Source organism: Lonchura striata, chromosome 16, assembly GCF_046129695.1.
Source record: "Lonchura striata isolate bLonStr1 chromosome 16, bLonStr1.mat, whole genome shotgun sequence".
Lineage (NCBI taxonomy): Eukaryota > Metazoa > Chordata > Aves > Passeriformes > Estrildidae > Lonchura > Lonchura striata.
Window position 1 is genome coordinate 5,832,899 of NC_134618.1, and position 13,060 is coordinate 5,845,958.

The 13,060-nt window shown below is 37.6% G+C and overlaps 1 protein-coding gene across 50 annotated transcripts in view; it reads left to right on the plus strand.

The window, feature by feature from the left end:
* Nucleotides 1-13,060, plus strand: part of RBFOX1 (RNA binding fox-1 homolog 1) — a 1,167,105-nt gene that overhangs the window by 1,077,258 nt on the left and 76,787 nt on the right. For 45 of the 50 annotated variants that reach the window (XM_077786836.1, XM_031506137.2, XM_031506136.2 and 42 more), the window contains 3 exons: nucleotides 2,153-2,245; nucleotides 3,980-4,040; nucleotides 9,924-9,977. In XM_077786836.1, coding sequence (XP_077642962.1) covers nucleotides 2,153-2,245; nucleotides 3,980-4,040; nucleotides 9,924-9,977 — 208 coding nt within the window. The remainder of the gene's footprint in view (nucleotides 1-2,152; nucleotides 2,246-3,979; nucleotides 4,041-9,923; nucleotides 9,978-13,060) is intronic. The other 5 variants (XM_077786819.1, XM_077786817.1, XM_077786838.1 and 2 more) reach the window with 1 other exon arrangement.

Consider the following 13,060-nt stretch of genomic DNA (forward strand, 5'->3'; position numbering starts at 1 on the left):
TAAACTCCCTCCAAATGTTTGCAATTCCAAGAGGGGACAATTGCCCAGGCAGGAAAATAGGGAAAAAAAACCAACCAAACAAACAGACTTGGGGGAATTTCTGCTATTGAATGGAGTTACTCTGCTTAGATCCATGGATCCAGTATGTTTTCTGCTGTGAAATTTTCTTAATGGCATCCTAAATGAGGAGGGATTTTTTTTTATGGAGCTTGAGCAAGATGGGACAAAGCATTCCTGGAAGAAATAAAAGTTTAAAGCTGAGGATAGGTGGAGGTATAAGAAAAGCCTGTACAGGGATCCAAACCACAGAGATTAGTGCTGAGGAGGGGGATTTACTTCCTCTCACCGCTCCTGGTGCTTTGGGAAAAAGAGAGTTACATCCTCAGTGCCTTGTGGCAAGTGAGGTCGTGGCCTTGTGCTAAAATTGTGGAGAAAATGTGTGGAATTGGGTGTTGTGAGAATGGCTTCAGCTGGAGCTGCAGCTGCTGACAGAGCCCCTCGGAGCTCGGGCTCCAGGCTGCATTTAAACGGGGAAAAAAGAGTAGCTGTGCTTAAGCTGCTCTGGAGAAACAGAGACCACTGCTGTACATAAATGTCACTTTTTTGCATTATAAATGGGAATAAATAACTGGGTTTTTTGACTAGGTGAAATAACCCAAATAACTCAGAGAATTAACCTGAGAGTTACTTCACTTTTTGTTGTTCGTTGGCTAGTTCTGCAGTCCATTTCCATTCTTTTTCTCACTGCTTGGTGTCAGTTTTGCCTTAGTTTGATATTTGGTTTCCCCTTTGTGTAAATGAATGTAGAAATGTCTTCCCTTTCTTTTTATTATTCTTTTGCCCTCTTTTTATTTTTTTTTTTTTTTTTAGCAAGTCACTTTGTGTAGTAGGTAGCACTGCAGAGTGTTCCTAGTGGGTGAACCCTGGCAAAACTCAGCAAAGGCAGATGAGGAGCTGTGGTGAGTGGCTGATTGCTCAGGAGAGAACAGAGTTCAGGCTAAAACAGAAATAAAAAAAAAAAACAGTTTTAGTAGCACTTAAACTATGTAAGCACTGCCTGTGTGCAATTGCAAATGGTTCTGGGTGTGAAAGCTCAGGGATGTAGAGGAGCATTTGTTTGGATAATTCTGGGAGGCATGCAAAGGCATTGTAGTGCTAATGCAAGAATTACTTCAAAGGGTTGGTGTATGTTTCTAAAATGTTCTTCACTGTCAGATATTTCCAAAATATTTTCCATTTTAAATAGCGTTGAACTTAGGGCATTTTTGTAGGATTTGAAATGTTTGTTTTAGCCTGGTATAATAAAGGAGGGGGTTTGTTATAAGCAGAATATCAGATTTGTCCCACTAATATGGGATTCTGGAGTTTAACCAGTTGCATGTTCTATATGTGGAAAATAATATGCAGAACAAGTAAATGAAGCAGTTAAACTTATTCAAAATGTTTGCATTTTTCTTCTTTTATCAGAGTTTCTTTTTCTATTCACATCATGTGATTTTCTTTGATCTGTTAATACAAGAAAGTTATACTTTGTTCTGAAAGTACTTTTGTTTTGTTGGTGGTTTTCTTTTTCTTTCCTTTTTTCCTTTTATAAAAAAATAAGTAAAGGCTGTATAGTTTGACAAAAGTTTAAGTTACCCTAGTGTTGCATGGGAACAGTGTTTCTTATAATCACAACAGCATGACTAAGTAGGCAATATTTAGAGTATATTGACATTCAGTGTTGAATTTTGTGCACATGTTTTTTATTTCGTTGAGATATCTGCATGTCATTAAAATGTGGTTCATTTTCTTTTCTCATTAGTTCATTTTTTTCTATGTGAAGACACTGTAATTTATTTTAATTTCATTTTCTTATTGTTAGATTTATTTTCCTCTGTAGTGACATGTAGAAAGGTATTTTTGGTATCATTCTTTGACTTTCTCAGAGGGTATTATCTAACTGATGACAGGAAAAAAAATTTGTTCACATTTGTTGCTTATTTATTGCACATCTCAATACAATTATAATTTTTCTAATTTGCATGTTACAGAAATGAAGCGAGGACAAGAAAATATTAAATTAAAGAGAGAGAACATAAGCAAACAAGTGGTCATTGACTGAAATAATAATGTGCATGTTGTTTTCCCCCCTTCTCCCTCCTGCATGCAGGGATTTGGTTTCGTAACTTTCGAAAATAGTGCTGATGCGGACAGGGCGAGGGAGAAATTACACGGCACCGTGGTAGAGGGCCGTAAAATCGAGGTGCATGTTCAAAATATTTTCCTTTTCATCTTTTTTATAAATGTCTGCTTCACTCTCATTTGTTGTTTCAGATGCATCATTGGTGTCTTCTGTGTGCTCCCCTTTCCCCTTCCCATTGTTTATATATATATTTATATATAAAGAGAGAGAATCTGGCCTTACTTGGGTTTTTTATTATTATTTCTTTTGTAATTACTATTATTATTATCATTATTGCTGAAAGGTGGATGACAGATTCGAAAACAAAAAAAAAAAATGAAAGCTTTAATATTTTGAAGTTATTATTTTGGATGTTTTGTAAATCAATGGGTGCAGTAGATTCCAAAAACCAGCCAACAAAAAATAATTATAAAAATTGAGAACAACAACAGCAAAAAAAAAAAAGTGTGACAGACAAAACAAAAACAAAAGGTTGTTTTTTTTCTTTTCTTTTTGTTTTCTTTTTTTTTCCTTTTTTTTTTGTTTGTTTGTTTTTTTTTTTTTTTAATTTTTGTTGCTGCAGGGTTGATGTGGGATCCACAGTGGCTTTCCAAAAATTCAGATTGGGAAAGAAGCATCCAAAAGATGCACCAGAAACAAAGCCAGACTAGAGACTGAGCGAATGCCACATTTAGTTTTCAAGAAATTGGGTGGCCTGAACCATCCCCATCTCCCAAAACCTCCAGCCATGTTTGCCGTGCCACTGGATCCCCTTCAACACTGCCTCAGTCGTATTTGTTAGAATTAAAAAAAAAAGAAAAAAAAAAAAAAAAAGAAAGAATTACCAATTGAAAATGCTGTCGTCTTTTGAGTAAGATGTTGCATATTTTGCCTTTTCATTTTCCCCCTCGACGGTAGCGCTTAGGGCCCTCACCAAACTCTCAGTAACCATGGTAACTGTATACATACCCATGCTGGCGATGGTGCTGAATGGTAAGTGGAGAAGTCCATCTGCCGTTTCACGTATTTAGCGCTGATATACCACGTGGATTTTTTTGACTTGTTGTATTAAGTTTTCTTGATGCTACATTTTTTTCTATATATTGGTACGCCTGTAATTGAGTGTACGTTTTAAGCAAGCCTGGGAGGCACTGATTGGATTGAGGATATGACTTCGTGCACATCTTACTCAGATTGTTAACTCCATATTGTGTTAAATAATGCACCCTCTTTTTATCCTTTTGTTAGCTGTGATTTTAAAGCTTGAATGATTTTGTTAATTCTTGCAATGAAAAAGGCTCTTGTTCCAAGTGTTGAATGCTAGATGTTGCTTTTCCAATGGTACTTCTCTTCTAAAGGGTTATGTTGCACACTGCTAAAATTCGTTTGTCCCTTTTTTGACATTTTCTTTGTTTCCTTGTACCTTGTCTCTTTCCTTTCTACTCCACTGCATGTTCCTTCATATAATCTTTTTTTTTTTACTTCTGTTTTGAGTATTTATTGTATCAGTGTTATCATGGAATACAAGCATGCTCTTAAGTCTTAAATTATGCAGTACCTTTTAATTTGCTTTTAATGTCTTTTTATTAAAGTTTAAATGATATGATGTTGCTTTATTGAAATGATTTGTAAGTTAAAATGGTTATGAAAGTAAATGTAATTATAAATAGTATGATTTTGTTATGCACCTGTTGCCTTCTATAAATTAAATTGCATTTTATTTTCACATGACTAATAGCAGTAATAATGCATGCGTTTAATAGTGACACGGGCCCTCCCCGTAACCCTTTCTAATCCCCTGTTCTATGTGCTTAGGTAAATAATGCCACAGCACGTGTAATGACAAATAAAAAGACCGTCAACCCTTACACGAATGGTAAGTGCATGGGCCCCCTGTGCTGGGTGACTGTCCCTGCATGCCCCACCCCAGTCCTGCTCAGCAGGGTGCTCACTGCTCCCGGGGTGTCCCACTCACTGCTCCCGGGGTGTCCCACTCTGCACCTCCTGCTTTCCTGGGACTCAGAGTCCCAGGACACGATGGGCTTGGGCAGCAGTGCCACCTCTGCAGAGCTCGGCTGATTCCCAGCCGGGTGGGCAGAACACAAATCCCCCTGACTGGAATCCCAGTGTTAGACCCCAAATCCCTCTGACTGGAATCCTAGGGTTGGACCCTGAATCTCCCTGACTGGAATCCCAGTGTTGGACCTTGAATCCCCCTGATTGGAATCCCAGGGTTGGACCCCAAATCCCCCTGACTGGAATCTCAGTGTTGGACCCCGAATTGCCCTGGCTGGGATCCCAGTGTTTGACCCCACATCCCCCTGACTGGAATCCCAGTGTTGGACCCCGAATTCCTCTCACTGGAATCCTAGTTTTGGACCCCGGTGGCTTTTATGAGATACATGGACCTGGTGGGAGAGTGAAGTTCTCTGTTTTGTGCAGTGTTAATGGAGTGATGAGTGAGATGATGGAAGGATTCAACTTGGTTTTGGAGATGGAGGGAAGGAGACCAGCAAGAATGTTTTTCCCGTAGAACCCTTTAGTATCAGGACACACATCTGGTCAAAGATCATTTTCATATCTTCCTTCCACAATTTATTAGAAGAAGGGAGACTAATATCAGATGCTTCTTCCAGCTTTTCTTCTTTTTCCATGGAGAAATCAGAATTCTAAGCTATCTAAAAATGAAATTAATTCTAATCCTTAAGTTGGTGTAATGTTGTACATTAATGATAGAAAAAGAATCCGTAGTTATTTGAGGCATTTGGAAACAATACATTTTTAAATGTTTCATTTGGAATTGTTGGATTGACAATCACATGCTTGAGTGCGCCATTGCTGGTTCAGAAAATTCAAATTCAAACAAGTTCCTAACTCATGTCAAACAATAGCACATGAACTAAAGTTTATAAGCCTTTAGTTCAGCTAGACTCTGTAGTTGTTGGTATTTGCTTTTCAATTTAATTCAGTTTTTCCCATCCAGTAGAAAGCAGTTGAAATGTGCACATAAAGGTTTCCTAAGGTAGATTAGACTCTTTTCCATTTTGAAATATAATGGATCATATTTTCTGTATTTGAGGTCTCATTAGGGAGGTTTTACTAAAATCCAAGGCACACAGTGGCTTTATTTTTTAATAAAGCTCATCATTTTCTTTTAACACAATAAAAATAAAACACAGGGATGCTTTTCATGTGATGTGATAATTTATGTAGTTAAAATGATCTAGAGAAGAAGAGGCTGAAATTCCTCATGCTTTCTTAAAAGCTGTTTTCTTCCTCATTTTGTATGTAGATGTGAAGCTTGGCAAATTATGCAGATGGGAAAATCACCTTTGTTTTTAGTGGTTTTAAAGCATCCCAGTGAATCTAGAGAGAGACACGAGGCTTGACTGGATCACATAAAGAGATTTTGTTGTAATACAGAGCTAAATTAACCATGTGCATATGAGCCTATGAACTCTGCCTGCTATATTGCAAAGATAAAAGGAGTTTTTCTGTAAATGATGATGCATATTTTGTATTCATATTATCCTAAGGCTACAAAACTGTTCATGAGCAAATAACATGTTACATATCAGCACAGCTAGTGCTGAAGGAAGGGAATGCTGGCAGTAAGAGATGGGAAATTTTTAGCCATGTGGTTTTAGAGGAGTTTCATATCTATTCCCTGCACTGCAGGATTACCTAGATCACATGTTCTCATTCATTAATATCCAAGACCAGGATGAGCAAAATCTGCTGTTGTTTCCCACTTAGAGTGGTTTTTTTGTCATTTTCCATCCTGTTCCATCAGATCTAGATCTCACCAAAAGTATGAAATACCCTGTTCAGTGCATAAAGAAGTAGCATTTATTTATTTGTTGTGAACCTAGACATCCAAGGTGCTGCATGCAGAATATTCTTATCCACACCTTCTGCCAGTTATCCATCAAGTAAAACTCTGCTTGCAATTCATAGCTTTTGATTGTTTTCATCTTTTTTACCTTTTTTTTTTTTTTATGTCTGAAGTCCCCTAAAGTAAACACACAAGGACAATCACGTCCCCCTTGCATAATCATCCCAAGCACCAAGGAATGAAGTGCAGACGTGTAAGGGGTTTCATTTAGTTTCATCAGTACTTATCCTATCAGTCATCCTGGCATGGCACAAGTCTAGTTCTTTATCATTTTGTCAGGAATTAACCACTGCTAGAGCTGATTATTTATTGAAGATTACTGTTGTCCAAAGTAAAGGGCTCATCTTTTAAATAAACTATAAGCCAGTTTTTTCCACCAGCATGTTAGAATTTGCAAGACTCGTCTGATGCAGGTAGCCAGAAACATTTTGTTTGCACATGCCTTTTTGTTTGCTTCAGAACCACTTACTTTTCTATGCCTCTCTTTATCTTTCAAAGTGTGCGTTGTGACTGACATGTTGTTGGCAGGTATTCAAAAGGTAGATGGGGCACATGTTGTATTCTATCAAAACGTCAGGAACTGATATTTATTTTAATTTAAAAACAAGATACTCTCTGTTTTGTGTTTCATTCCTGAATACAGCTGGTTGTTTGATAACAGGACTCATGTTGGTAATAGGATTGCAGAAGTCAGTAGATTTCAAGGCACAAAAACTTGATTTTTTTTTTATATATATATATACCGCTTTGTTCAAATAAGTGGTGTGCTTTTGTGTCCTAAATGGTCTTTGAAATAAGTGTGCTTTCCAGTGACTTTTGACTCCTTAAATGAACAGTTGCTGGGAGAGCTTTTTTTTTGTGGATTTGTTATCAGTCAGGATGATTTTGATGGCTCACCTCGTGCTTTGGAGATACAACTGCTTTCTCTTTGCAAAGAAATTCAATGTCAAGAGTGCTACATGTTAGCAAAAATATTTGAGACATTTTTAGATGTTCCAGCCTATCTTGTTCACAGCTGTACTTTCTTCTGATGCCATATTGCCATTCAGGATGCTTGTCCAAGGGTTGTTGGGCACAAAGAATTATGGGCAGGTACATTCAGAGAACTGCAGCAATAAAGGAGGAACAAGAAGCAGAGATCTGTAAAAGGACAAATATATTTTAAAGTTTATACTGGTGGTGCTTTGGATTTGAGCCTTCTGTTGCTCTAAATTTAGATTCAAAATCACATCTAGTGCCTATTAGCACAATTAAATCCCCTCCCACTCCCTGTCCCCATCCCTGGGTAGAGACAGGAGGGAAGGAAATGGAGTCACAGGGTTCTTTCCTACCCAAGCCTTTCTCTGGCCATGGTGGCATCTTCACTCTATGAAGCAGAAATAATCCTTTCTGTGCTGCTGGGCCCCTTTTCTAGCACAGCTTGTTACCCCAGGATCATTTCCTTCCCTTCAACACACTGGACATATGCTTCTCTGGATGACTGGGAAGCTGGGTCAAGCAGAGGGTTTTTTCTTTGCTTGGCTGTTTTTTAAGTTTCAAGCTTTTACAGTTTCAACTCAAGAAGGAGATTAATATTGTGACAGTAAGAAAAATGCACAAAATTACACCCACAGCCGAGAATTTGCCTCCTCCAGCTGCTGCAGAAGGGTTACTTGGCAGCTGCTCGCTCGGATACATCAGCTCCCATCACACTTGATTAACCCACACAGCTATGGGCCAGCACATTGTTGGCTGACAAGATAAAGTTAAGTTTAATTACTGTTATTTTCACGATGAATGAAGTATTTCCTCCATAGGCTTCAAAAAGTTAGATGAGACAGCCGTCACTGGGAGAGTGGTGAGGAGCTGAAATATGAGACTGCCTTTCAGCTGTGAAGAACAATCTGTGTCTTCCAACATGATTTTTTTCTTTCTCTCAGACAAATTGTGGCACTGTTAGTGTAACTTAGAAGCTGAGAGATGTCTGTCAGCTGCTTTGACAGCAAAAGCTGACAGATCTAAAGTTCTGTCCAATCTTTCATTTTGCGTGGTGTTGATCAGTGGTCTTCTGAGGAAGTGTTGCATTTGAAATATTGGTTATTCCCTAACATATATAAACTTAGATTTTTACCCAGTCTCAAGATTTGAATGATTTTCTATCACACAAAATTTGGCTAAGAGATGTGTTATACTCTGACATTTCTAAATATAATCCTGTGGAATGTAAAATTGAAGGATCAGGTAAAACCCCTGTGGTATTTTCAGGAGAAAAACCTTTTAGCCCTTCTTGGCTGGGCATTTTCCAGCTTCCCTAACTGTCTTTTGGGTACATAGAGCAAGTGCAGTCACTTCTAGAGAAAAGGTGTCATGCAAAACTGCTTACTCTGAACTTATTCATGAATTGCTTTTCAAAACCATCCCTCCCCTCTCATATTGAACAGTTAATTACTGGGAAATAATTACTGTGCATGAGATGGAGGTAGCTAGAAAGGGTGGTAATAGTTTGTTTGTTATTGAGATTTTTGCACTTCAGTTTTTTCAGTCTTATAAGCCTTGATGTTTTATGATTTTCCACTGTGCTTTTGCATTACACTATATGGCCAAGGCAGAAATAAATCTAGTGTGCATTTTAATTCTTCTAATCGTGGCTTTTGAGATTTTGAAAAGCTTTGTTGTCAGTGTCTGGATTGTGTTTTGATTCCAGAAGCAGTTATAAATTCTATTTTAAGTACCTTAGCTCTGGAGTTTACAACATGCTTCTGCTCAGGGTTTTTTTCTTTATTCCCATTTACAAAAAGTGCTTCCCACTCCTCTGATTTGAGTGTGCTTTAGGAAAACCCCTAATTTTTCAGTTGAAAATAATTGTTCACTGAAGGAAAAAGAGAATGTGGCTGGGGGGATGTTGTGTGGAGTTTGCAGTTAGCTGGGAGTGGATGTACCTGTGGCTGAGCAGCCCACAGTAATTGGCAGTGCACCACAGCTGAGAACACTAACGAGTTTGCTGCGCTTTCTTTTGCTCTTCTCTTGCCCCTTCCCCTCCAGTCCCTCCAGCCTGGTTATCTTTAACATCCCCCATGCTTTGCACACCCCTGGGTCTGCAGCCAGCCTGGGGATGCTGCATCAGGTGCAAAGTGAAAGCAGTAATTTGGAGTTTGGCCAGAACACAGGCAGAGCAGCTCGGCGAGTTCTGTGGCAGTGTTGGGAGGACAGTGATTATTTAGGAGGAAAGCAGTGGCTCATTTGTACCCCTTGAGACCTGGCATTTGACTGGACCCCACAGAGCATCTCCTCCAGTGTCACAACAGACATTGCCATGCTGTGGCTGTGCTTTCCTTTTGCCAGGGTAGAATCAAAATGCTCCAATTATTTGGTTGCCCCATAACCCTTTATAGAAGAGGCTTATCAGAAATGTTTGTGTTCAGAGAATGAACTGTCCTGGCTTCTCTGGCCAGGAACCACAGAGCCAAAACAATGGCTAAGAACCATCTGCCCTGTACTAGAGGCTATGGGGATACCTGAAATGGTGCTGGCTTCATTCCAGAGCTTGAGGCAGTAAATCCATCTGCATTTCAGCCAAGGTAATCCACCTGGTCATTTACTCAGTGCCACATGTCTGGAGAATGCCTTGTTTCATGACTTATTTTCATACCTCAGACTCATCAGAGTTGAAAATCATTAATCCAAGATAAAAGATTAAAGATTAGTAAAGATTATTAGATTATTAAAGATCAGTAATCAAAGATAACTATGAAACTTGAATTACAACAATCTTTCTTGAAGTAATTTTGTCTGTATTTTCTAAACAATAGTAGTTAGAGTAATAATAATAATTGTTATTATTATCACTAATTGCAATATTAATGGTTATGTTTTTATTTCCTGCAGGCTGGAAATTAAATCCAGTTGTTGGTGCAGTTTATAGTCCAGAGTTCTATGCAGGTAAGGATTGCTCTATGATTGTCCCACTGGCCATATTTCATTTTAGTATTCTTTAAAACCTGCAAAAGTATAGAATCTGTGTTTGGCATGAAGTTTGCTTTCTTTGTGTGATTCACATTATTTACAAGTCATTTATATATTTGTGGTTCAAGATTTTACCTTACCTGGGCATAATAAACTTTATATACAAGATATATGAATGCCTTTTTATTGGAAGATAGCTAGTATAACATGAAATGTACAGCAGTATCCTACTCTTACATGACATTTTATTTTATTTCATATTTTAGGGCAGTCACTTTCTGGCAGAAATTCTTTAAGGAACAACAGCAAAAAAAAAAACTATCTAGAACTATATATACATATATTTATATATATAGTACATACATGTATGTAGACAGAAATAGGTATAATGTATATGGAATCGTAATTTTTTCCTGAGCGTTTTCCTTTACGTTTTATAGTTAGTTTTTCAGTTTGATGTTTTTGTATTTTAAATCTATATTTTCACCTGAGACCAGATTCTGATTCCAGTTGGAATTAGAGATTCAGTTTTTGTCTGCTGGAAGTCAGGAGTTTCTAAATATGCTTTTGGAACAGAATTGAGAATAAACTGACTTGTAGTCTGAAATTTATTCCAATTTATTTATTGAATGCTGCCCACAAACAGCCATCAGGAAAGCATTTTTCATGGATGGTAGCTCAGCATGGGATGAGGTGGTCATGACTGCAGAAGCTGGGGAATCTCCACTCATGGCGATACTTGAGTCTCCAGCTGACAAAGCTGAAAAGCTTTTGTTAATTTGAGGGTCTTCAAGAGATGAAAATTGTTGATAATGACATTATTACAAACACATATTTGAGGCTAAAAAACAGCTTCTACTGGATAGATAAAAATCTTCCAATAAGAGTAAAAGTGGCACAGTATAAATAAATAAATAAAAAAAACTAACTTGGCATTCATGGAATTGCAGTATTTGGTGCAGGCAGAAAGTATTTCTTTGCTGATGTATGTCTATGTTGAAAACAGGAATTTAACATTGATCTCATTTGAGTAGTTAGTGAACCAACCCTGAACCTGCATAAATTAGAAAGTCAGAGTTATTAGTCATTTTATATAAATGACTTTGTGTTAACGACAAATATAATAATATTCCCATAGTACAGTAATCAATTTTCTAATACGTATGCAGAATTAACAATCTGACTTATAATTGTCTCATGAAGTAGGGCATGAAGAGTTCACATAGTTTGTAAATTAAAATCAATATTTTCAATCTCTCCTGAAGGTAATTTTCCTAATTTACTGGACTTTTCCCTAACATTTATTTTGTCTTTTAATTATAAAATGGCAGGTTATTGATTTTTTTGTATAACCTCCTAAAGTCCCAAGTGCATTTTTATTGCCAACACTAGGGAGGTATTTGCCCTTCTTAATGAGAATCTTTAATTACCATTAGAAGAGTATTAATTTAATTTTATGAATTATGACACGAACTCCACCACACCTTTGCAGAAAGTTCCATCAAGATACTTCATTTATTTCAGAATTTTTTTTTTCTCTTTATACACACGGGCAGGCTTGTGTTTGGGTTTTGTTGTTTTTCAATGCATGTCAAATGCATTTTATTTATATTGACTAAAATGATATCTTTTACATTTAAGCATATAGACTTTCTTTTAAACAATTTAGTTAAAATTGTTCAGATCTTCTAAAGTTGTTAGGAAATGAAACAGTAAAACAACACTGCAATTCTTGCATTTCAGAATAGAACACTTTGACTTATTTTACTTTTGGGTTCCCTCCACCACCTTTCTTAGAAAAGAAGCAATTGAATTTTTGAAGATTATAAAATTAGAGATGTAGTTTTTAAGACAGAGTTCTACTTGTTTAGTTTACTTATTGTCTCCAGCACTGTCATGACAAAACTGCACCAACTTTTTCACAGGCACTGCAAGAAGTTCCTGTAGCTCCTAATAAATGATGAAAAATTTGGCCACTTCTGAAATAAAGATGATACATCTACAGAGAAACTGTTGATTTAAAGTACCTTTAATCTTCATAAATAAGTGAAAAACAGAAGGTTATACAAAGCTGTCAGGATGGCACTGATGAATGGCAAATTCCCCCGTTTCTCAATTGCCGGCGGCGCCGCAGCCGCGAGGCTTCCCCGTATTGTACATCAAATCTGCCAACTCATTTCTGTGATTAAATATTCCATCAGTGCGGGCTGGAAGGCGGTAAAGCTTAACAAGATTCATAAGATGCACCACTCGAATACACATAACTCACTTCCTTGGATGGAGAGCACCCCGCATGCACAGGAAAATTAGAATTGAGTTAAATTACTCCCTAAGACAAGATCAATAGAGAAAGGAGAAGATCCCCTAATGCAATGCAAATCTAAGATATAGTTATGTCCTGACAACTTGAAGCAGACAATTAAAGTCAAATAGGGAGGAACGCAATGTAAATCAACCCTAAAACCTTGAAGATAATGGTAAACAGTAGGACCAGTGACATGATTGTTATAGCTCGGGGTTTTTTTGGAGTGTACACTTCTGTGAAGAAAAGCTTTTATTAAGAAAATGCATGGCAGCTAAAAATGGAGGCTCTGAGATGCACAACAGACACTGTGGTAGGCAAGTATTACTTGGGGAGTGCAAAATACTGTACAATTACAAAACACTATGGATTTTTCTTCCTGGATTTCCCTTCTAAGGCTGTTTTTGTGTCTGTGAAATGCTTGTGCTGCAGTAAATTACAGTACTCTGTCAGTGTGGCTCTTTAGCCATGGTGGCCTTGGTGTGGATTTCCAGGGACACGTTTGGGAAGGGCCCTCTGGAGACTCCTGCTGCACTTCCAGGGCCTAGCAAGGCTTCCTGATGGCCACCAGTTCCTGCCCTTCCCACCTTTCTCCTGGGAAGTCCTAAAATTATATTTCACAGAAAATTAAAGGGCATTTTTTTTTTTGTTTATCATTCCCAGCTTTTCACAGAATTGCATTTTCTGTATATGATCATGGATAGAAAATTTTAAAAAAGATGACTTACGTCCACAGTTGCCCTCTAGTAAATAAAAG